Raw genomic sequence first — 25,881 nt, forward strand, 5'->3', positions numbered from 1 at the left:
GCTGTGTGTTCTATGTGCTGTGCAGAGCCTTGGAGTGAACACGTAAGAGGATTGACACACTTGAATAACTTTGCAGAATTGACGCTGTTTAAAAGACTGGTCAGGAAGAAGGAGACAACTTTGTTCTGTTTCCCTCTCACCCTCTGTTCAGCTTCGGCTGGCGGGGACGAACCACAGCCAGAGTTGCTGAATCCATGTTGGACAGTGGCATCTTCACACTCTATGGTAGAGCTCCCTGCTTCAGCTTAATACAGGAAAATCCCAAATATTCTGTTCTGCCCAAAATCTTTTTCTTTTTTCCTAAATGTCTTAAACAACAACAGTATCGTAGAATCACAGAATGGTTTGGGTTGGGAGGGACCTTTCGAGCCCATCCAGTCCAACCCCCTGCAGTGAGCAGGGACACCTTCACCCAGATCAGGTCGCTCAGAGCCCCGTCCAGCCTGGCCTTGGGTGTTCCCAGGGATGGGGCATCGACCACCTCTCGGGGCAACCTGGGCCAGGGTTTCACCACCCTCAGTGTAAAACATTTCTTCCTTGCATCCACCCTGAATCTACCCTCTTTCAGTTTCAAACCATCACCCCTTGTTCTCATAGCAAAAAATTTCTTATATCCAGTGTAAATCTCCCCTCCTCTAGTTTAAAACCAAGTACAAATTGGTTTGTTTCCATACCTTATGTTTCTTCTCTCACCATGACACCAGAGCCGTTACTTTCTTTAGACTTGCTGGTGTTTTTGAGCTCTCTGGGATTTTCCCCATTGGACCAGTTTATCTCTGCAATACAGACAAGGTAGTGGTTCAAAACACAGAGGTGATTTCAGAGTATCCCGGCTTTTCAGGCTGGCTGTGGACACCAGGGAGAGCACAGCTGGTGTTTTTGGTTGTTCATCAGAGAGCGGAGCTTGATTTTTTTTCAGTGGTGGTGCAGAAGTACAGCAGAGACCCAGTTCAGCAGGAGGTTGATCGTAGCCTTAGCTTTGCAGCACCATCCCAAATCCACTGCAACCTCAAAGGCTGCGATAGGAATCCTCAAAGGATGGCCTTTAATTGTATTTGTCTCATCAAAGTAAAGGAATGTGTAGCTTGCTCTGGTGAAATATCTTCAGCAGAAGTTCCTCCTAAATCCAAAATGTTGTCTCCTGAGGATGCCCACAGTAGCTGTGCTTTTAAAAGCAAAAAAGTATGGGTCCAGAAAGGTCTGAATTTCAGAAATACCTTGAAGGATTAAATCTATAAAATTCCTGAGGAAAAAAAACTGTGGATAAGACTATTGCCTTTTTCTGGCCCCCCTTTTTAAAGCTCACCTCCTTTGTCTATAGACCGGTGTAATGCTACCAGGCGTTCCTGCTGATACCCCACCTGAGCACATCCTCTCTGCTGGAAATAACTTGGCTCCCTTTCCTGTGGGGTCCTGCTTGCTTCTCTTTTACGCTACCTTAAAATGAAAGCTCATCCATGCCTGTGGTCCACTTAGCACACCCGTGGTTTTTTCCTCCTTGAGCTTCGACTTCTTTCCTTCTCATCTCTGTTGAAAATTGAGATGAAACACTCACGTAAAAACCTGAGTTCGTTACAAGTTCTAGATAGCTGTTGGGGTTTGGTTTTTTTTTTAAAATGCATTCTTTAGAAGGAGCAAATAAGATCCCAAACGTATGGCTTGCTTCTGGAAAAATCGGCATCTGTTCATGGCTGAAAATACCAGAGCCCCATCCCAAAACGTACTGTAGCCCTGTGCTCATAAAGAGCCTCTGCAGGGGCAGTTGCTGAGATGGATGGTAGCAGGATGGGTATACAGAGACCGGTGACTGCTTTATTATTGTGAATAAAATGTTCGGGCTTTTCTTGTCAGAAAACACAGCATAAGTTATATTAGTCAATTAACCTGGTAACCTGAAGAGCTGTTTTTCTTTTGCCTGAGAGCCTGCGCTACTGCATGAAAAGGTTTTCCTGCATTCCTCTGGCCGTTTTTCTCCTATCAGTAACACACTATTCATTCTGGATTATCCATTACTCAACACGTATGAATTTAAAGAATCACTGGTATGAAACCCTGCATTTCTGCACCGTTCGCTCCTGATCTGTACCTCTAGTCCTGGGCACCGTGAGATGAGCAGCCTCCGTGGTCTCGCATCGTCCCTGCTGTTTGTCTCCTCCTCACCACTGTTGATTTTTTATTTTACTGTCAGGCTCTCTTAGTGTCTGGTTGCACCAACACCTTCAGGCATTGTTTCAACACTTCCCATTCTGCAATTGCTTTAACTTGGGATTATTTTTTTTTATGGAAGGAGTTTTCCTACTGTTAGTGGAGAAAAAAAATCAAATGGAGGTCGTGCAGGTTCTCGCAGGTTGTGGTTACTTAAGTATTAAAGGCCAGTCGTGTGTTCCAATACACGCTTCTTGATGTGTTTTTATGGCAAGCCTGTCAAACATTTTGCCATTAAGATCCTCCTCAGACCTAAGTGATTTAAAGTATTCCCAGGTTGTCCTGTTAATTGTGTGACCTAGAAACCAAAGGTTTGCTTGGAAGAGTATTGAGGTTCATTACTTTAAATCTCAGAAAGCCAGTCATGAGGAGTGAAGGTAAGCCCCGTTCTGGGGTATCTTGATGTTAAGTGCTGCTGATTTCTAATGACACGCTCAATGTCTTGGCTAGGGAAATGCCACAGTTTCTCCCTTACAACATAATAAAATCTTTTAATTAAAATTTTGACACACCAAATAAATATCAAAGGATATATACATGCACAGGTTAAATATGCACAGTGCGTGCCTTGGGGGAAAGAGTGACATTCTGGTTACAGAACAATTCTTTCTCAAATTTATTCTTAATTTGGGGGAGAATTGTGTAACATGATTTGTGCTATGCCGGAAGGTGCTGTTAGGAAAAGGAGAGGGAACTCTTGCCTGGTTGAGGAGAGAAGGCTGAGGGGGGATCTCATCAATGCCTATAAATACCTGAAGGGTGGGTGTCAGGAGGATGGGGCCGGGCTCTTTTCAGCGGTGCCCAACGCCAGGCCAAGGGGCAACGGGCACAAGCTGGAACACGGGAAGCTCCACCTGAACAGGAGGACAAACCCCTTCCCTGTGCGGGTGCCAGAGCAGGGGCACAGGCTGCCCAGAGAGGCTGTGGGGTCCCTTCCCTGGAGACATTCACCCCCCGCCTGGACGCGGCCCTGTGCCCCTGCTCTGGGGGTGCCTGCTCCAGCAGGGGTGGGACGGGATGAGCTCCAGAGGGCCCTTCCAACCCCCCAGTCTGGGATCCTGTGAAAAGGAAAAGGAAGCTGCTGTTGTCCCTCAGACTTTTGCTGCTTTGGTTGTAGCTGGGACCTTCAGTTTTACCTGCTGAGAGTCAGCTGGCTTTGGGACAACCCCGAAAGCGATGGCTTTCACAGAATCACAGAATTTTCTCATATTTAAGAGGAACTTCCAACTCTCCTTGGCCAGTTCAGGAAACGAAGGCAGTACCATTGCTGTCAGAATTGCTTTTCACAGTGCTTTGTCGTAGCACAGCTCTGCCTTCGCAGCGCTGCTCGGGGTTTTATTTCTTGAAGCTACTATTGACTTCAGCAGGAGTCACGTTGCCGAATTGCACGTTTCCTGTAGTAAACTGAACTTCCTTCAAAGAGCTAATAGCTTTTAGTTCGTAAGTCTCTTGGACATCTTCATCAGGACAGCTTGTTCTTTGATTTTATAGCCATTAAACAAAGCACTTTATGATAGCTGAAGGGGACAATTGCAGGAACAACAACCCAGCAATCTGTTTCACACTTGCTTTAGTCTGCAATCTGCTGGCGTGCTTTAAATATTCGAAAACTCCTCGCGTTCTTTACCCAAGTGTGAGTTACACACAAGTTTGCTTGCAAATGCTGCATACAGCCCTGTTTGTGTCAATTTGTTGGGTTTGGGGTTTTTTTTTGCTCTGTGACAGTATCTACAATCTGCTCTGAAATGCCTTTTTTTTTTCTTATATACCCCCCCAAGCTTAGTTGAGTTGATCCCGTCGTGCCTCCCTGCCACCTTGCCTGAACCCCAAGCTTACAGAGACAGTCTCCCAGTTTTCTACACACACACAAAAAAAAAAAAACTAAACCCAAAAAAACCCCAAAATAAAAGATGGCTTGGCAAAGAAAAGACCATAGAAGGTTTATGAGTTCAAGAAAATTGAGATGTAATTGCTTTTGCCCCAGCGAGTTGCATGCTGGATAGCAGCATCTTCCTTCTGCCTGCGTGCTGGCTCCTCTTCTGCTGTGCTGGGCGTGGACAGGACATCTTCCCTGGGTTATTTGGAGCGCGATGTGTTTTGTGGTGTTTTCTTTAGTGCTTTCTTAGTGCTGTGAACGATCAGTTAGGGCTTGGAGTGTCCAATTGCCCAGAATTAATGGAGAAATGCAGGTGGTGATGGTGGGAAGTATAGAGGGCATTCGGTAGTGGCTCAATCTTGCTTAAAAACTGAGTATAACTAGTATTTCTGCAGCTAAGTGGTAATGCTAAAAGCGTAAAGCTGCATACAACAAGTGGTTGTAGGCAGTTGCTGCACTTAAGGGTAAGACTGCTGGTTTTTTACACGCTCTACAAAGTTTATGCCTCTTCCCTTATTAAACAGGGGCACCAAGTCACATCAGACCCATTCCTTCTGGGAATTAGGGCTATGGCTTCTGCATCCCCATATAGGTTGGGTAGCTCGCTGTTAGTGTTAGAGATTAGCCACTGAAACAAAAAAGAAGCGTGTCCACAGCTCAGCTAAAACAGAAATGCTGTTTCCAGCCCAGCCGTATAGGAAATGTATTTTTGTGTGTGTGTGTGTGTGTGTGTGTTAAAAATAGGGAGCTGCATTGTAATGCTTGAAAGTGCTTAAGACTACAGTAAAAAGATGTCTTGTGTCATGAAGGCTTGCAGAGATTTACCGGGGAAAAGGTATTCTATTTTAATAAAACATATTGCGATGAGGACACGCTTGCCATTTGATACATTTGCTGCATTCAGAAAGGAAACAAACAATAAAAAAAGATGATTATTCAATAGACACCTGACAGCATTTTGCTAGCGCTGTTATAAAAAAATATCAAATTCTTTCTTACAGTAGTTACATGCTGCTGCCAGTTTAATTTTAAAATGGTTCCCACAAATCCTATGGCGTCCTGTCATGTCCCAGAGGGGTGATAACAAACATCTAGAGTATCGCAGCTTAAGAAGTAAAGAACTGCTTTATGGAGACTTAAGCAGATGCGTTTTCCCTCACGAACGAGTGAGGCTAAGGCTGTGCGCGTAGCTTCACTCGCAGTAACCTGTTAAGTTGGAGTAATGTGAATATTTACAATTATCTGTCTGTACCCTTAAGCCCGTTAAAACAGCAGGAGGTTATTTTTCCACGTTCATTGATATCCCTTCGTATTGGGTGAAAACTCTCAGATGCATGTTTTTTTCGTCTTTGTGTTGGAACAATATAATAATAATATTTTTCTGTTTATTAAATTAGCAACTACTCCGTGAGATGCAACAGATGGCAAGTCGCCCCTTCGCCTCCATCAACGTTGCCTTAGAAACAGACGAAGAGCCGCCAGATCTCATTGGGGGAAGCATAAAGGTGAGAGCTGGTGCTTTAGGATGGTGCTTACCATGATTAATAGTGGATGCTCGTTTTAAACTGTGGTTAACGCGATAATCCCAAATCCTCTATTTGTTATATACCTGCAAGAAACCGTAAGCCCGTGAGGCCCAACAGATAGTGGTTTTATTTGCTTTTATCCCTTCAGGTATGCACGTACGACTTTTGGGCTGGTTTAGATGGAAATTATGCTGGTTGTAGGGTATGAGATTTTGTGTTTGCACTGTTAGTGTTTGTGCCCTGTAACAGAGGAGAACGCAGCTTTACACAGTAGAACATTTGGCTAGAAATAGCTATAGGTGCTGCAAACAGAAGCCGTTTTTCTGCAAAACCTCAAAGCCAACAGGAATATAATCATATGTATGTACTGTGATAGTGTTAACATATTTCTGATTATAAATGTATGTTCAAAGACATCCTGTGATGTGCAAATAGGTGTGTGGAGGAATCTGTCTTACACCAGGCTGGCGCGTTCTCAGACACAACATGTTGTATTTTTAGGAAAAGCGTATTTAAAAGGATACTCGTGAATTAAAAGATCTTTTTAACGTGGTGCTTTGAACAGCAGACTTGTATACAAAAAGGGAAAATCAAGAACCTGAGAACGCTGATTACTTTTGTTTCCTGTCTAAGGTAGCTGTTTTGTTTTATTTAGACTTCACCTTTTTGGAAGTCTTCCTCATTAGTCCAGGCACAAAGTTTCTCACCTTCTCTTACGGTGAGAAGAGAGCAAGTTCTGCTTTTCAATAAAAAAGTGTGTCTTTTAATTATTGTAGAACACATGAAAACAATCTGACCCAAGAAGTTCTGTTTGGTGAGTAATATTTAAGTCTTGGCCTTAGTATCAGGATATGCCACAGTTACGGTTGCCTTTTTAGCCTTAGCTAGTCCTTACTTATCTGTGCATATGGTCTTTTGTAACACCTTTTTCACCTGATTGGTGTCCTGCAGCATCTTCACAGAATCACAGAATGCCAGGTTGGAAGGGACCTCAGGGATCATCTAGTCCAACCTTTCTGGGAAGAGCACAGTCTAGACAAGATGGCCCAGCACCCTGTCCAGGCGACTCTTGAAGGTGCCCAACGTGGCCGAGCCAACCCCTTCCCTGGGGAGATTATTCCAGTGGTGACTGTCCTCAACGTGAAAAACTTCCCTCTCATGTCCAATCGGAATCTCCCCAAGAGCAACTTGTGTCCATCCCCCTTGTCCTCTCCATGGGACTCCATGTAAAAAGGGAGTCTCCGTCTTCTTTGTAGCTGCCCCTTAAGTCCTGGTACATGGGGATGAGATCCCCTCTGAGCCTCCTCTTCTCAAGGCTGAACAAACCCAGTTCTCCCAGCCTATCCTCGTATGGCAGCTTCCCAGTCCTTTGATCATCTTGGTGGCCCCTCTCTGGGCCCCTTCCAGCCTGTCCACATCCTTTTTGTACAGCGGGGACCAGAACTGCACACAGCGCTCCAGGTGTGGCCTGACAAGCGCTGAGTAGAGCGGGATAACGACTTCTTTATCTCTGCTGGTGATGCCCTTTTTGATGCAACCCAGCACCCTGTTGGCCTTCTTGGCCGCAGCAGCCACTGTTCGCTCATGTTGAGCTTTCTGTCCGCCAGGACCCCCAGGTCCCTTTCCATAGAGTTGCTCTCCAGCCAGGTGGATCCCAGTCTGTGCTGCACTCCTGGATTATGTTTTCCCAGGTGCATGACCTTACACTCGTCCTTGTTGCACTTCATAAGGTTCTTGCTGGCCCACTCCTCCAGCCTATCCAGATCTCCCTGTAGAGCAGCTCTCCCTTCTGGAGTGTCTCCTTCCCCACTCAACTTGGTGTCATCAGCAAACTTCATCAGGCTACACTTGATCCCATTATCCAGGTCACTTATAAAGATGTTGAATAACATTGGGCCCAATATTGATCCCTGGGGGACTCCACTTGTGACAGGTTGCCACTTGGAAAAGGAGCTATTTACCACCCCCCTTTGGGTGCGGCCTGCCAGCCAGTTCCCCGCCCACTGCACAGACCCCTTGTCTAGGCCATAACGCATCAATTTCTCCAGCAGGAGACTGTGGGGGACTGTATCAAAGGCCTTGGAGAAGTCCAGGTAGACAATGTCCACCGCCCGCCCCATGTCAACCATGTCAATCTTCTGGGTGGACACTGCATAGAAGAAGCTTTTCAATATATTGTCTTAGTTTCATCATTTATTCTGGTTATTTACTGTGCTCCGCCCAAACCTTTAGTCCCAGGCTTGAATGATTCCTGTGATTGCCCTGCGTTTGAGTGCTTCATGAATCAATCATGACCTTTCTCCGAAGTCAGGGATTATTGTCCCTGTTCTGCAGAGATGAACCTTGGAGCGTAGTGAAAATAAAGTAAAATTTTCAAAGGTAATTTGAGGTAATTGAGTGACAGGGCAGCTAAGCTGACCTGTCTCTGGGACCTCTCCTTGGAGGCTCTGGGTGGTTCTGCTCCCCACTGCCTTTCGTCTGACTCCGGATCATTCGGTTTTTCTGAGTTTTTATTTCTATGCTTCTGTTACAAGCATGGTAGGCACTGGAAGTCATTAGCTGCTAATGGCTCACCAAGACTTCGAAACACATGCTTGTAAAATTGGATTGTCACTCAACAAATTATAATGAGCCTTTTTTTCATCACTTCATCGAAGAAGCCGTGGGATGTGTATGGGTGTTCCCGTCAGGCTGGAGGTGGGTTTTTGAGGCTGTAGCCTGACGGCTGGTGGTTTTGGGTTGCTGTCTGTCTGGGGGTGGTTCCCCTCCTCTCTTCCCATTCTCTGGAAACAAGCTAACTAAAGGCCACCTCTCCTGTAGGATCAGGCCAGAACAAAGTGTCCCAGACCTTTTAATCCCTTTGACAAGTTTGTCTATGCTCACAAGCTACAGAGAAGATAGTAAACTTTGGATGGATCGCTTACGTTCTGCTCAGTGTGTTGTGTCTTCTCTTGTTCAGCTGGCAGTGCTTCCACCTTTTCATTTGGGCGTTGTCGTTCGCTTGCCCCTCCGTACCTCTCTGCTCTCTGTTTTCTTCTCACTTTCTTCTTTGATTACGGGGATGTTGAACTCTTCTCTTCTGAATGGCTTCCGTAGACAGTGCCACAGACAGGCTTTCGTCTTTCTCTCGCTTGCAGCCAAGCCTCCTTGATTTCCCATGTCAGCCATCATCTTCCCTGTCTCACTTGCCCAGCCTCCTTGGGTTACTCAAGAACGGGTGGAGAAGCCGGTTTTAATTGTAAGTGGGACTGTGGGCAGATGTCCTTTCTCAGGGCCAGGAAACTGCTAATGGCCCTCAGTGCTGATAACTCATACGAATGTTTCTTAGTCTGCTTCAAGCATAAATGAGATGATCTGATTCAAGCAAACAGCACAAACCTTGTACAGCAGCCTGAAGCCAAGTAGGGAACGTGGACCTGGACGGCTGTGCCAGCAGGTAACTTCATCTGCTGGAAGATCTGGGTGCAGAACAAGGATGCTTTTCCATGACAAGGAGAGTCGCTAAATTTTGGAGGGGTTTATATGGGGTTTTTTAATCATCTTGGAAAATTTGGGTAGAGGATAGAAGTGCATATTGCAGTCTGGAGTTTTTCAGCAAAGACAAAATCGCGTGGAGAGGGAGGCTCAGGAAGCTTGCGGGTTGTGAGCAATTTGGGGAATGACGCTTCTGAGATAGTCTGGCCTGTTGGATGCTGTGTATAAATGGATTTAAATATAAGTGAAAAAGCAGTCTCAGTGTTTATGGGTCAGCTTTGGTTTTTCTCCTCATCCTTTTCGCACCTGCATGGGAAAAAAAATCCTAGCAGGCGGGAGCTGCAGGAAGTCAGGCTGGGACGATACAGAAACGTGTAATTGCGTTTTCCTTTGTGTTTTGTCTGTTCTTTTAATTATTAGCCAAGAAAAGAGTGAAATGTTGTTATGTTGTTGGACTGTAAGCCATTCTCCAGTTCCTCTGCCATTCGCCGTGTCCAAATTTGAGAGCCTTCACTTTAATGCAAGAAACCCAGACTTGCGTTACCATAAATGCATTGATGTTTTTCTCTCCCCATGTGAATCAAAGGCTTTGGTTAATAACGAGTTTATTTGAGGGTTACAAAGGAGAAGTGGAAAACGGGATGTCTTGTCTGCAAGAGATTAATTTCCTTTTCCATTGTGCATAGCCAGTTGGCAGCCAGCATCAAGCTAGTTCCATCCTAAGCTAATGTTTTCCAGCTGGACAGTATTAGAACCGTGTTTTCAATTAGTATTTTTCCTGGGGTACTTAGAAGTAATAGAAAGTGATTTACCTGCAGGGAAACCGTTCATATTACAGTCTGCAGCTAGGCAACACGTAACTAGCTGCTTTGGTTTATTTCCCACTCAGCAAATACCCAGTGGATCACAAATCTACCACTAAATTTGCTTAGTTATTACAAAATCCATTGGCTTTTCTCTGCAGCTTTTTTGTGCGTTCTCAGGTGCTGCCTATCGCAGTTTTTCTTCTAAGAGTATTTAACGTCCCTGGGTATCTGGGACTCATCCAAGTGTCTGAACTGGTTTTACTGTAACTCAGGCTTTTTTAGGTCTTGCTACCTAATTAATCTAGGTTTTGTAGTCCTCTGCAGTGATTTTTAGAAGAGCTTCCCTGAAAGAATTTGAAAAGTTAATAATTTTGGCATTGATTTCCAGGTGACTTGAAGCTGGTAATGGCGCGACGTTAACGCTTGTAGATTCTTAGGAAAAACACATACACAGCGTAGCAAGGAAACGCTTCGCTTGAGCAAAACACCTAGAGGATCAACAAGAAAATTGTTGCATTAGAAAAAATTCATCCTTAAGTCAGGAAAAAAATTGTCTTGGAAGCTTTTGGAGGATTTGAAAATCACTCTTGTAAAACAGAGCATTTGCCTAGTAGAGCTGGTCCGTAGAGCAGCCTTTGCTGTGCTGGGTGCAGGGATCCAACATGCAAAGCCAGTGTTAAGAGGTGATTATTTTTGCATCTGTAATCAACAGGCTGTGCATATCTATAGTTTCCTAAACGGCGTGAGAGAAGTATTTGGTGAGGAAAATCCTTGTGAAGTTCATTTAGTGTGTTCTGTACCTTCATGCCGACATGCATTTAATTCTGCTGTGTTAGGCTTCTGAGGGCAAAACAGCTTCACTGCAAATCCTTAACCAGGCGTCAGCTCACCAAGCTGGCTGATTTCTTAAAAATAGCAGAAAAATTGATGGAAAATAGCATCTTACTCTAGTAATTAGTTTGCTTTGTTATGGAAGAAAGTGCTGTTGAGTGGTTTAAAGACTGCCAGAAGGTCCCATCTGTTCATGAAGTACAGAGATGACGTGGTGGGCTGATTTAGGAGTGGGCAAGGGATACCACAGATTTATATGTTCCGTCTACATGTATTTCGCATCTGAGTGGTGCCCTTGTTAAATTCCTTTTTACATTGCAATGAAGTTGCAAGCATCAGTAATGAGCAGAGAAGTGAGTAGCTAGAAGTCCTGTGCCAGAGGGTGATGGGCTTGGGGACGCTGCAGGGGTACCACTGCCCTGAGGAATGATGTGAAATGAAGCATCGTCCAGCTCCAGCACTTCTAGAGGGCGACTTCATCTAAATTTTCACGCGTAGCTCTATGCTGGGCTGTTCCATGCAGTGAGAGAAGTGAAGAACCACTAAGGGCCAGGGAACTGATGGTTTTTATGGCTGTTACCCTGTTCTGGTTGTCACCCTTGGTGGCTCATTTCCTCCTTAGTTCACATGGTATTGCCCCATTATTAGTCCATCAAATTTCTATGGTATTGCCCCATTATTAGTCCATCAAATTTGCTGATGGACCAGCTTCTGTGACCCCCTCCCAACCCACTTCACTTGAAATGAGCCAGGTTAGCATCAGCACAGCGAGCACGACGTCTCCCATGTCGCCATACCGTCAAGCTGAGATGGGGTTCTCATGCAAGCAGGCAGATTTGGAAGGATGGCAGGATTGAGCGGTGATATATTAAAGTAGTCTTAAGCAGAAAAGGCCTGGCTATCGAGGTGCATTGGGGTGGGACAGGTAGGTTAGGGTTTTTCCCAAGGGTGGTGTAAATAAGCTGAAAGGGAAAGTCATTCATTATCCTTAGAAGGATAATAGTTGGAAGAAGGGGATGAAATTGAGGGGGGAAAACATAAACTGAATAATCGTAATCTGATGTGGCAGTTGCTGGAGACGTTTCACGCGCAGCCTTCAAGGCCAGAGCGGCTGGTTTTATTTCGCCTGACCTATCTAAGGCAGGCTGCTCAGGCTTGTTAGCTTGCCTTTTGAAATGCAATTTGATTTCTAATGTATTATTTCTGGGGTTTCTAGCATTTGCTCGTTCTAGGAGCTTTTCCCTGCATTAAAGCTAAGGCGTTCAAAGCATGTCAGTGTGTAGCTCTCCTTGTCTTTAGCAAAAGCCCTTCCACTCATTAGACCCGGTCCGTGTACACGAGGGGATGGCAGGAGCCCTCCCGTTGCATCAGGGTGACGAGGGACGTACAACAAGCGACATCCCAGCCTGTACTTTATATTTGGTGTTAATTCTGTTTGTGCTGACTCGCTTTCTAATTCATGGAGAAGCGTATGATCGCCTTTGAAGGAGTGCCACGCTAGAAGGAGTTGCCAGTGGTAAGAAGGGAGCGTTACCTGGGCAGCCGAGGTGTGTAAAACGGATTAGCTGCACTAGAACTGCATATAGGCTGGCTGCGATCCCTACTGCGAGAGCAACAACAAAAAGACCTGAGAAAACCTTCACCTAATGAATTATTTCCAGTTAACTAGTGCCCGGTATCTTGTTTTGATTTCTGTTGCAAAATTCGGGGCTTGCGGGGGAAACTTTTGCCACTTCCATCATATAATATGGAATATAAATATTTGGAAGGGAGCTATCGTGGGAACAACAGAGACATCTGTTAAGCCTGCCTTGTATTTAGGGAATATTAGGCTGATAATTGAGATTTAACTAGTTTTAGATTGGAACACTGTAAATTTTTCAGCAGGATAGACCCTGATTTTAGCTGATAAGGAGGAATGTGCTGAGGGAGAGGAAGGAGCACAAAGCTTCCCACGGGAGAGGGTTTCTCTAAGCTCTTTTTTCCCTCTAGTGCAAACGAGCGTCTCCTCTGATTGAAGTACTAATAACAGCAGCAGCCTCCCTGGAACATTGTCGGGGACCTATCTGCATGCCTTTATGCCAAGTAGTTGTCTTGTGTTTGGGGTCTTCATCCAACTGTCCTGTTTCGTTGCTATTTTACTTGCATTTTTTCATATGCAAAACCCAGCCAAGTGGTCAAAAAGAACCAGAAAACTCCTGCCTCTTCACCCACATAAAGTCAAAATAATTATCCCCTGTTGGCCATACGTATTTTGCCCAGATTTGATACCCATGGCCTTGTCCATCCCATCCCCTCCCCGGGATATCAGCAGGGGATTGGAAGAGAAGGGCGAGTGTTGGCTTACGTGAGGGGCAATGCTCAAAGCATGAGATTTTGTCATTTCAGGGTGACTGCTTTTGAAATACAAACTCGCCTCGCAAAATCCTTTCCTTCACCGAGAGCTCGTGTCTGTGTTTTGCTGGATTGACAACATGGCCTTTAAAATAGGAAGCAGTTTTCTGAAATGCAGTGGGAGCAAACTCGGAGCCCCATGAGGCTGGTTTGCGCGTATGCTCCCAGTTATTGGTAACTCGGGATGCTCGGATCTGTATTTTCGATTTCAGGCTGTTAACGTTCATCTAAGGCTTTGGATATGGTTTTTATTTAGTTCCTCATGCGCAGGAACCCAGTGTTGGGGCCGAGTTGTGCGCAATTCGTTCCCCAGCCCCTGTATCGCTTCCAAGGTAGATATCGGGGACAAGGTAAATGTAAATTTTTAATCTAAACTCATTTACTGCAAATTATTGCTGGAAGTTCATTCATCTCTATCTTGGAGGACATACATATTACCCTGAGAATATGATTTTTAAAACTTAATGCTCTATTTTTTATAGAAAATTGCTTGTAACTTATTTTACAAATGTTCAGTCAGCTTTTAATGGCACAATTTAAAAACTTGCAAATGGAATTTGACCCTTTTTCTATGGCGTGAAATCATCTGAAGAAGTGGAATCAAATAATAAAGTTGAACTGTTTCAGTAATGTTCCTCTTCTTTTCCCCCACCATAAGGTTTTTCCTTTATTTTAATTTCCTTACTGGAAATTGAAAACCATGTAAGAGTTATTTGATCAAACCATAGAAATATGTTTTCTTGTTAAGGAAAAAAAATTCTCTACAGTATTTTTTTTTTATACAATTTGAAAAGCAATATGCTGGCAGTGTATTACAGCACCTAAATAAAATTGATGCTGTGTTTTTTAAATTACACAGAATATTTATTGTTCTAGCCATTAGTTTTATGTGACACATTATTAACCTTTAGAATTTGTCGAATATAAGCAGCGTAAATAGAAATAATGAGATGACATAAAAAAAGAAATGTTTAGGTTGAACATCATGCAATTCAACTTGATTGCGAAAAGCATTTGGCTGTGAAATTGTCTCCCAAGGGAACCGGTGGTGCACTCCGCACCTGGGTCACCTAGAAATAGCCCAGACAAGTCCTGGAAAATGCCCTGTTTGTGTAGAAAATCCTGCTGGAGAAGCTGGACTAATTAGATGACCTAATAGGTCTCTTACTGCTTTTAACTCCTATAATTGTTTAAGCTTTACGCATATTAAGTACATATCAAAACTCACAAACAGCTGAAATTGCTTGGCTTTTTAGTGCTGCTTTTGGCCAATAAAGTCATCTGTGGGAAACAGCTGAGAACGGATTTCGCTGCCTCCAGGAATAACAGGGTTGTGTCACCACTTACTAAAATACCATGAACTTTATGTTTTCACCCAAAAAAGGGCACTCGCTGTTTCCAAGCGCTGCCTAACGCAAAACGCGCGGCAGTGCTTCACGGTTAAAAAACCAATGCGGCAGCGCACCTTCCTGACGGTGCACCTTGCCCAGGAAAGCGTGTTTAAATCTGTGCACCAGGCTGAGAGTCTTTGTTGGGTTTTTTTGGTCTTTGTTCGACATTTGCACTATCCTGATTCCTAGCTGTTGGGTTTTTATCACCATTCCCATTGATCGCAGTTTTGCTAGCGTGGAGGAGCAAAGTCCATCAGAGGAGAAAAGTTCAAGTTATTTGTGGGCAGCAGGGCGAGGGAGGGAGTCCTGCCCCTCTGCACCGCTCTGTGAGACCCCCCTGCAGCGCCGCCTCCAGCTCGGGGCTCCTCAGCACGGGAAGGACATGGGGCTGTTGGAGCGGGGCCAGAGGGGGCACAGAAATGCTCCGAGGGCTGGAGCCCCTCTGCTGTGGGGCCGGGCTGGGAGAGTTGGGGTGGTTCAGCCTGGGGAAGAGAAGGCTGCGGGGAGACCTTATTGGGGCCTCCCAGTGCTTAAAGGGGGACTCTAGGAAGGACGGGGGCAGCCTCTGTAGCAAGGCCTGCGGTGACAGGACAAGGGGTGATGGTCTGAAACTGAAAGAGGGCAGATTTAGACTGGATGTAAGGAAGAAATGTTTTACAGAGAGGATGGTGAAACCCTGGCCCAGGTTGCCCCGAGAGGTGGTCGATGCCCCATCCCTGGGAACACCCAAGGCCAGGCTGGACGGGGCTCTGAGCAACCTGGTCTGGGTGGAGATGTCCCTGCTCGCTGCAGGGGGTTGGACTGGATGGGCTCGAAAGGTCCCTCCCAACCCAAACCATGCTATGATCAGCTGTGCGAAGAGCTCTGAGAGCCAGAGCTCTGGCGCACTCACAATATTTCTCTGAGGACAAGGAGTAGCTCGGGGGAAGGTTGCCGGACGGGTCGGCCAGCTGCAGTAGTCTGGCGTAGCACAGATACATCCCGGGCAGCAGAGCATCGCCGTCACTGGCCCCCTCCTGGTTACAACCAGAAGGGAGATAGATGGTCTTCTGGCTACGTGTTTGTTACTGCTTCTGTGCCTGGCTGGGTGCAAGCATGCTCTGTGTTTCTTGAATCAAGGGCACACCTCCTTTCTGTGGGGCTGTTGGGTAGCAATTTGGCTCGTGTGGATTGACCCATCACCAAAGGTGAGATCCTTTTATCCCGTTAACTGTGGTCTTCGCCCGCGCGCCCCAGCAGCTGGGCTGCGCGTTCCCCTCTGTGCCCCTCTCCTGGTGTGGGACTCTGCTGCTCAGGCACCGCGTGAAGCAGTCATCCTGTGCCAAGTGTCTGAGGGATGCACCTTATTTGCATAGATTTGAATAATGTCTACTTTATTGTGCCATTAAGCCTTCAATAAAAAGGAATTGCTTCTGTAATTCAACAATGAGTTTATCAAAACACTCTAAATGAAAGTCTTTGGCAGAGGCTGGTTTTAACCATCTGACGAAAGGTGTTACAAAGTTTGGAGATTCACCTTTTTTTGTTGTTTTTTTTTATTTTTAAGTGGGCCGTTAAAAGCCACCTGTCAGACTGAAGCACAAGCATTTATAATGACTTGATCTCTGGCTCCTGAGTCCACTCCAAAGCTTGCGGAAGAGCAGCTTGGATCTGCCACAGGAGCATTCAGAAGCCACGCAGGAGAGAGACCTGCAGCAGAGGTGGGGAGGGAAGGGAGGTGTGAGCTCTTTTTAGGTCCCTCCATGAATATTCAGCTTGATGAAGCCAGCTAGCTTGTCCTTCGCTGCTTTGCGCCGCACTAGCACCTACATAGGTTGTGTCAAAACACAAGCAGGCTCACGGCAAGGCCAGCTGTGGGTGAGATCCTCGGTCAAGACAGCCATTACATGGCTGCGTGTTTTCCTCCCTGTCTGCAGAATACGGTCCCCAGGCCCCACTGCCGGGTCGCTCTGTATCTCGCAGAGGGCGCAGTATGCCCTTCACTCCCGGCTGACCTCTCGCTTGGATCAGATTCATCATTCCGGTCACTCGGCGTGTGAGTCATTTCATCAGGCTGCGCTTTGTCTCTTGGCCTGGCGAGCGCACGCTTGGAGATGAGATGCAGTATGAGTCACAGTTCAAAAAGCAGGTGCCCGAACTGGTGCTGTCAAAAATAAATTCGCAGGACTTGATTCTTTATGCCAGTTTTTGCTGTTATTAACTGCGGCTTGTCTCGTGAAAACAGCTGGTTTTGATGGACACTAGACCATTTTTTCCTCTTTTAGGTTTAAGATTGAGATTAGGTGCAGCAAGATGATTTTGCGCTTAGAATATTCCTTCCCAGCTAGCTTGCAGCTGCCTGACAGATTTTGGATGCATCATTATAGAAAGTATCCGTCCTTGTTTTGCATGGTTAATAGAAACAAAGTTCCCCACGTGCTGAAACATTAACAACTTTTTATTAATGCTCAGCTTTTCTGGGCAGATTGGCAAGGGAAGGGAGGAGGCTCAGAGGCATGTCCTCTGCCCTCAGCTATCCATGGTACATCAGATAGATGAAAAATTCACTGCAGCGTGAGAGTCAGACTCATCCCTATGAAAGAACAGTGAATTTTAGGTATTGCCATGTCCAGGGTCTGCCGTCGCTCGCGGGGGGACAGCACTGGCTGCCTGTTTGGGGTGCTCTCAGCACCGGTGACACCTGAGTAGGAGCTCCTCGTGGTTCGGAGTGGGATCGGGAGAGCGGAAGGAAAGAAGACGTGTGACCTTGAGGAACGAAATGAAAATCCCATGAAGAGGGAAAGATCGTGCCCACAGGGGCTCATAATGAGAGTTTCTACTGCACGCTCAGGGTTCATTACTTGGAAAGGGCAGAGGAAGAGAAAGGGTCTTGCTTGGGGCTGAGAGATGAGCTAAATTACTCTCGAAGTCCCTTCAGCTCTGTGACGGAGCGCTTTATAATGAACTGCTTCCTTACCATTTTATGATGTGCAGGAGAATCAGGGTGGTTTTGATACCATTACCCTGTCAAAGCCTGAAACGCCTCTGAGGTCACCCATGGGCCAGAGCAGCAGACAAGTTGCAGGCGGACTGTTGGGAGAGCTGGAGAAGGGAGTATTTGTGTTCAGAGAAGAAATGCAGAGCGTTGCTTGTTCAGATGAGCCAAACGAAGGCCAAGAAGGGCACTAGGGGAAAGCCCAGGGAGAGGGTTAAGGCACAGAAGAACATCAGATGGATGAATAAATTTAAGTGGGAAAGAATTGAGATTAGAAGGAAGTTTCTGGTGTCAGAGCGGTGAGATCCAGGAGCAGGGAGCCTCTGGAAAGGTCTCACAGCGGTGATGGCACAGGCTGAAAGCATAACTACTTCTAAAGCAGAGCAGTGCACTTTCATGTGCAGGCACCTGCATTAGCGAAGGGCTGGAGTTGGTGATTGTGAGAAGTATTTTCCAGCCTCCTGTTGCTGCATATTGGCTGGAGGATGATGAGTGTGCTGCTGAGCATCCCCATGACGTTACAAAGGATGTTGGGAAAGAGTTGCGCTGAAGAGCTTATGGTGGGGAAGGAACAGAGTTGCAGAACCGTTTCGATTAGAATCATAGACTGCTTTGGATTGGGAGGGGCCTTTAAAAGTCATCTAGTCCTATCCCCCTGCAGTGAGCAGGGACATCTTCAACCAGACCAGGTCGCTCAGAGCCCCGTCCAGCCTGGCCTTGGGTGTTTCCAGGGATGGGGCATTGACCACCTCTCGGGGCAACCTGGACCAGTACTTCACCACCCTCACTGTAAAAATTTCTTCCTTCGATCTAGCCTGAATCTACCCTTTTATTTTAAAACCATTACCCCTTGTCCTGTCACTACAGGCCCTACTAAAAAGTCTGCCCCCATCCTTCCTAGAGTCCCCCTTTAAGCACTGGGAGGCCCCAATAAGGTCTCCCCGCAGCCTTCTCTTCCCCAGGCTGAACAACCCCAACTCTCCCAGCCCGGCCTCATAGCAGAGGGGCTCTATCTGATCATTTTTGTGGCCATTAATCCAGTAGGAGTTAAAGACAAATACATTAAAAATGTATTAGAAAAGATACTCTCTTCTTGGCTTGTTCAGTTGCTCCTTCATCCCTCTCTTCCCCCACCGCTGCTCTGCTTGGTCTTTGCCGCTGCTCAGCGCCGAGGATGAGTGCGAGTACTCGCTGTTACACGCAAGCACCGTGCTCCAACCTCGGGGGTGCAGCAGGACTGTTTTATTAACAGTGGGATATGTAAGGTGCCTGGCTCTCTTCAAAAGAAAATAGACTTTGTGCTCGGTGCATGCTCCCACTCGTACACCAGAAGTCCGTGGGCTGTGTTTTTGCAGTTGCCTTCTCTGTGCTCTCTCCATTACCTCTGGTAATTGAGTCGCCTGTGGGATACAGCACCGGGGTATGCTTGGCTGCTTTGTGGGAAAAGCATTATTTTGAGTTTGATCCCGTGGTTGGGGGTGGGGAGCAGATGAAGAAATCTGCAATCATAAACCAGGCAGCCGGCAGCTGACGTCGTTACAGCCTGTAGAATGCGTATTTATCTACCTTGCACAGACTAACAAATTGTTGTTGCAGTCATTACAGTAAATATGAGATATGAAAACAGTTCTAAGTTTCATTTTGCTTGCTGTCATCTCTTTTTTTCTTTTTTATCGAGCAGCAGTAATTTAATAGCATTGTTTGACTCCTGTTCGGTTTTTTCCAGTGCCTTGTATTGAGTTTTTGTTGAACATTTAAGTACAGTAGTACAGTTTTATGCGGAATGGAAAAAGCAATAATTATTTCATTAATACCAGGGTAGAATTTGTCCATACTAAATGAGAAATCAGAAAGCACTGAGTGTGTCAGGTAAAATAGTGTTTCTCAGCTTTTTTTGCTGATATAAAGCAAACGGAGGCACTCTCTTGTCCCTGTACTCATAGGCGTAGATTTGCATCCTCATCCTACTGTTGTGCCATCCCACGATCACGTTGATGGCGTGTAATTGTGTGTGGGATCGGGGCCCGGCTCAGGTAAGAACGTATTTTAGTTTCTGGGCTGTGCTGTTGCATTTTGTCTTTCTAATAACATATAGCAGTTAGCAAATGATCGTTCAAATAAGATCTTAACAAGAGTACAATGGGAGGGTGATGTTCAAAGGCCTGAGGGTCAGCAAGGGATCCATTCCCCTGCTCCTCTAGGCTGGGAGAAAGCTGGCTGCCCGTTACATCTTCATAGTTACCAATTCACATTTTGTCTGAAAACTTTATTTCATGTCCGTGTTTCACAGAATCCCAGCATCCCAGAGTGGCGGGGGCTGGAAGGGCCCTCTGGAGCTCATCCCGTCCCACCCCCTGCTGGAGCAGGCACCCCCAGAGCAGGGGCACAGGGCCGCGTCCAGGCGGGGGGTGAATGTCTCCAGGGAAGGGACCCCACAGCCTCTCTGGGCAGCCTGTGCCCCTGCTCTGGCACCCGCACAGGGAAGGGGTTTGTCCTCCTGTTCAGGTGGAACTTCCCGTGTTCCAGCTTGTGCCCGTGGCCCCTTGGCCTGGCGTTGGGCACCGCTGAGAAGAGCCCGGCCCATCCTCCTGACACCCGCCCTTCAGATATTTATAGGCATTGATGAGATCCCCCCTCAGCCTTCTCTTCTCCAGGCTGAACAAGCCCAGGTCTCTCAGCCTTTCCTCCCAAGGGAGATGCTCCAGGCCCCTGATGTGCCTGTTGCATTTTCCCCTGGAATTTGCCTGTTTGCAATATAAGTGCGAAATATTCAAAGTAACGAGGCTCCAGTAAAGCATGTTAAGAGTAGTCCATCTTGGGATACAACGGGTTGCTGAAACAGAGCCAGGATCACAAACTGATCCTCTGCTCTACAGAATCTTCTCCTTTTGGTTGAAAAAAGGACAGTACAATCCAGTAGACTTTCTAAAGCACTTTCAGCTGCCAGAGCAACCAGCTACCGAAGAACCTAGAAAGTGGCCTATAAGACCGCTGGAAAATGAACACCATCCCTTGGGAAAGAAGAGAAATGAAAGACAAAATTCGGGGAGCACAGCTTAAAGCAAACAGTGAAAGAGAGTGAGTGGTTTGGGGGTAAATGCTCTTCACCGTGTCAATGCATACAGCGCTGCAAAGGTGTTAGGTGGGGTTAAACTCTGAAAATAGACGTTGACCCGCCAAATCACAGCGGTCAGACGGGCCGGTATTTGTGATACGCTGCTGTTGGGTTCGGAGGAGGAAAAAGCCCTCAATCCTGTCGTTCAGTGTAAGCTGCTCCTTTGTTCTTGAATTTAAGGAGAAATACAAGCCTTGTGCTGTGCTTGACTTTTTAATATCTAGATTTTTATTAAGTAAATGTGTTTTTTTGCGATGACTGGGGTTTTGATCGTTACTAACGTTGGTTTTAGCTTTGCTAGCTACATGCTGGAAATCCGCCAAGCGCAGAAACATGCTTCGTGCCCTGAAGCTTGTACAATCTGAGAAAGACGATGGTGGGGTAAGAGGGGGCATGTAACACACCGTATAACATTTGTTTTCTCCTCTTGATTCCCTCGCTGCAGACTGTACCAAAGCCAATAGCGCTGGAGCCCTGCTTTGGGAACAAAGCAGCCGTTCTCTCTGTATTCGTGAGGTTGCCTCGAGGACTTGGGGGTATACCACCACCGGGACAGTCAGGTGAGGAATATCTCCGGTCTCTGCCGGCTTGGTATTAACTCTGTGCTCCTTCCCCAGCCTCACAGACTCACCTTACAGTTCCAGACTCCATCCCGCAGCAGTTGCCGTACCCACGCCGTAGCTGTGGATGTGCTCGGGTTATTTTAAGCTTGGGCCCTGCTAGCTTCTGACCTGAGGTTTCATTCAATTTCTTGGGTCAGTTGGTGGATGAACATGTGGCATTTGGATTACACTTTAATTTATGGCTGGGGAAAAAAGGGGATCTGGTACAGGCAGGTTTGCAGTAGTTACTTATGAACGTAACTTGGTCTCCCAGTCTATTCTGTCCAAACTCAGCTCCATTTGTAGAGAGACATCAAGCCTTCCAAAGCATCCGTGCCCTCCTCTTAGCAGCTCTGGACAGACAGATTTTCTCCATCCAGCTTGTTTTCCCTGTTTCCAGCCCCTTCGTAAGCACTAAACCTACCTGCAGGGCTCTGAGAGACAGTCTCCTGGGGAATTTGTGATTTAACGGGGGGTTCTCCAGCGCCCGGTGAGCACGGTGAAGCAGAGGATCCTAAACGTGTATTAGCTGGGTTTGAGATAGATGGGTTTGGTTGTGAGCTGCACTGAGCTAAATCCCAGATGGCCAGCACTGGTTTGTTTGTGGAGCTGCCAAGAGGAGGTTGCAGAGATGATGGATGTCCGGGAAGTGCACCGGAACCTCCGTGCACACATGCTTTCGGGATTTATTCTGGCCCATCTACTGGTGCAGAGAAAGACACCTCTAATATTATGGGTTTCGCATCCATTAATACCCACGCTTCTTATTTCCAGCTTTTTCTGCTGCGGTTGCTTTCAATAAAACGTACAATATTTAAAAGGCTTATTTCGGAATAGCTGCTAGAGTTTAATCTCTTAAGCGAAACCGTTTTTCTAGTTTGCTTTTTTGAAGAAGAACTCAAAAAAATGATACTCATTTTGTGCCTTGGAGGGTTTTTCTCAGCTGTGGCAGGCTTTTGTCTGTGACTGTTCCGTTCCGTGACTATTCTGTTTTGTTGCCTCAGGTCTTGCAGTGGCCAGTGCGCTGGTGGACATTTCACAACAGATGCCAATTGCCTACAAAGAGAAATCGGGTGCAATACGAAATCGGAAACAGCAGCCCCCTGCACAGCCAGGAACCTGTATTTGATGCATGGACATCAGAAACTGTCTAGGGTTTTAAACAAAACGGAAAAGTAATACCTAGTAGGAGGCGGAGAAAGATTTTGGAGTTGTGTCACGAGAGACTGGAAGCGCTCGAGAAAGACGCAACTTCTTTGAACTCAACTTTTTCTCTCATCTGCGTGATAGTTGGCTTTGTTTGACAACTGCTCCACTTAAGTTTTACTGACACGTGGCTTCAGATTGCTCCTTTGTTTTCTTCGAGTTTAAAGTAAAATAATTTTATTGCAGGTCCAGTAACATCCGATCGCCGCCATTCATGGTCAGTGTAAATAGAATAGTAGTCCGATATGAATGACACTCAGGTTTATACATGGAAAGTGCTTTGTAGTTCATGTATTTATCAAACTGTACAAAAAGAAAAAGACGCAGTGTTTACAGGTGTCAGCTCTCAACACATAAACACTACTATTAATCTTCAAAGCATCTTCATCCTTTGTTTTCATTTAATATCTTTATTCCCTCATTATTTCAGTGGAACTCTCTTCCAGATACAGCGTTTTTGTGGTCATCGTGGTCCAGAACATCAGGAATGCGAAAGCTGGCGTGGTTTAAAGGTTGACGTCGCGTGTTGCTCAGACCACATGCAATGCCTGGAGAAGCTGAATGTTGCTTTTGGAGGACTCCGTGTTTACATAGTCTTAACCCGCTTGGAGTACACCACACACAAGTGCCTAGACTTGAACAGATCTAGGGAGTGAGGAGACTGCTACACACATTTCTACTTAACATAATTATATTCCTTTTAAATATATGTATACGCACATATATATAGTCACCCAAGGCAATCTTTGTTCTTAATATATCACGCGCAGTCAGGGGAAAATGGCATTTTCCTGACCAACAAACCACTCAGCCAGATGGAAATATCTGGAGGGGAAGGAGAGTTTCAGTATCCCGTAAGAAAACTCCTGGTTTCACCAGCGCTTTTAATAGAAGCAGTTTGTGTTCCAGGTCAGATACGTTATATTCCTTCTGATTTTTCTCTGCCCGTTTGGCCTCTTTCCCTCCCCCGTCCTTCCTGCCAGTCTTCTGGACGAGAGCTGAGCTGGGTCAGGGCTCAAGAGGCATCGCTCCTCGGCAGTAAGACTTGCTTCATCTCCTTACACGGTGTAAAAAGCAACGCTCCGGGTGCCAGATCATTTCAGGAGGAAGTAAAATAGAACTTGAAATAAAAAGCAAGGAGAGCAGCTTCGTTTGGCCACAGGTTTGCGCTTTATGCCGTTTGTTTGCCATTTGGGTTGAACTCTCTTAGGTGTAGAAGAAGGTGGCTTGTTGGTGGGAGGAAGGGACGCGCGAACAGCAGAGAGAAGGCTTGGCTTTGGGGGGGACGTATCAAGCCATCCGAAGTACCCCGACTGGCTGGGATTATGTTTCGAGGTTCAAGGTTGGGCTTAACCCCATCAGTCTGTGCGTGCAGGTGCCCAGCGTCTTCCTCGCATCTGGAATGCGGCGCAGTGCCGGGGCCGCGCGAGGCTGTGACGTTGGCAGGAGGATGTTACACGAAGGCGCCAAACGAGGCGTGTAATTGTGGCTTGGTCGCAGTAGGTGCCGTTTCATTGTCGCCGAGTCGCTGGTTGCTGATGAGGGCGTCTAGTATTTATGAAACAGAGAAGTAACAAATCAAGGGGGGGGTGAAGGAAAGTGCTCTTGAACCCTCCGGCCAGGTAGCAGCCTTTTCCCAGGTGAAAGCCAAGCAACTGCATCTTTTTTTGTGCACATTTTGGTGATCATATCAGAGCCACCTGTTCCTTTTTTGGGGTTTTTTTTGTTGTTTGTTTGTTTTTTTAAAAAACCTATTTTGAAGAAGCTCTTTGGAGCGCGTCAGCATCACAGTAAAGACGTGAATTGCCGTGCGTGTCTGGGCGGCAGTGACGGGGGACAGCCTGCTGGTTTCAGGACCGTGGTGGATTATAACGCTGATTTAACGTGGCGTTTAACAAATATAACAGAATTGCAGAAAAAAATATTGGGGGAAAAATGCATTTTATATATTTATATTTATATATATAATGCATCTGTTTCTAAACTAGACGGCTAAATGCCCTCTGGGGAAAAGAAATCACGGGAGAGAAAGGGGTGAGCTCCGTCTTTCAGAAGGAAGGGGTTTAGGCAATTTAAATTTTGATGCACAAATGTGCGCTGACGCACAGATTACCTCAGACAGATTCATCTCCTGAAAATATTTTCTAACTTCCTATGCGTACAGGGCCGACCTGAACTAGAGAAATTCTACCGGACTGAAATCCCTCCCCTGTTACTCCGTTACACGTTCTCAGCTGCGATGCACATCCTCACGCTGGGAGATGTCATCCGCTCGCTTCTCCAGCACCTTTTTTTGGGGGGAGGAAATCTGCCAACCCAAATTGAGAAAGCTCTTGTGCTTAAGTCTCCGTAATTAGGACGGCACTTAAGCAGGTGCTTAAAGTTGTTGCTTAGGTTTTCCTGAAGAGGTTTCAGAACACCAGGCCTGGAGGGGTGATATATTTTTACAGTAACAAAAAGACATAAATGGGTTTTTATTCCCCTCCCCCCTGCCCCGGAGAGCTGGGTCGTCTGGTCTCAAAAGCTTCTGCTGGAGCATGCCCAGAACTGTAGCCACAAAGTTAGGGGTCGGGTGTTGGAAAGACAAGCAAAATTGATCAAAACCTTGAGATTTAGCAGAACCAAAAAATGTAAATAGAGGAAGGAGAGTTATTTATACAAATAAAACGAAACGGCTCCTTTAGGATGTAGCTCTGCCCTGCATCTTATCTCCATACTGATGAGGGGAAAAGAGAACTCTCATACATATCTCTGCTGCAAACAGTTTCATCCCGATTTAAAGGTAAAATAGAAACGAAGGTGGGAATGGATGGGGGGAAGGAGAATTGCCGGTGCTTTATCACTAGGCCAATATCAGAAGTGAAGGATTTGTGGGTTTGGGGGAAAGAGCAACCTTATTTCATGGGAGAATCTGTAAATAAATGAAAAATAACACACCGATTTTGCACTTGTACATAAACTATACAGTAGCGTGCAGAACATTGAAAGATTTAAAGTGTATATAAACCAGAAAAATATTGAATGTATTTTTGATGCATTTTAAATGATGTATGAGTTTTGTCTTAATAACTTCTTCATATGATGAGCATTAGATAACTTTCCAGAGCTTTAAAGAAACATCGAATTATATTCATGATATCTTGCGGTATAAAGCAGGGAGGCATAACCTGACTTTTATGTATTCAAATGCATTTCACTTTAATGTATAAGTGAAGTAAAATACGGCTCTTCCGTTTGAAAGGGGAAAAAGAACAACGCTTGAAGACAGGTAATAAATGTCCTTAAAGCAGTCATTACTCGGAGGATTAAGTCAGCAGTTTAAGCCTCTACCATTAAGACTCTGCAAGTGATTTTCCATTCAGAATCACTATTTTCAAGCGTTTATAACTGGCTGAAATTCAGCATTCAAGGTCTCAACCCTCAGAACAGTTTTATTTGAGAGTAGCCCTTAAAAAAATTAGTAAAAAATCAGAGATGTTGT

The 25,881-nt window shown here is 45.9% G+C and overlaps 1 protein-coding gene across 1 annotated transcript in view; it reads left to right on the plus strand.

The window, feature by feature from the left end:
- The window catches only part of ATRN (attractin), a 161,267-nt gene extending 137,127 nt beyond the window's left edge, over positions 1 to 24,140 (plus strand). The window contains exons 27-29 of the mRNA XM_075092237.1: positions 5,479 to 5,586; positions 21,038 to 21,152; positions 22,199 to 24,140. Coding sequence (XP_074948338.1) covers positions 5,479 to 5,586; positions 21,038 to 21,152; positions 22,199 to 22,323 — 348 coding nt within the window. The 3' untranslated portion in view covers positions 22,324 to 24,140. The remainder of the gene's footprint in view (positions 1 to 5,478; positions 5,587 to 21,037; positions 21,153 to 22,198) is intronic.
- Positions 24,141 to 25,881: the final 1,741 nt, after the last annotated feature.

Source organism: Phalacrocorax aristotelis, chromosome 4 (genome assembly GCF_949628215.1).
Source record: "Phalacrocorax aristotelis chromosome 4, bGulAri2.1, whole genome shotgun sequence".
NCBI lineage: Eukaryota > Metazoa > Chordata > Aves > Suliformes > Phalacrocoracidae > Phalacrocorax > Phalacrocorax aristotelis.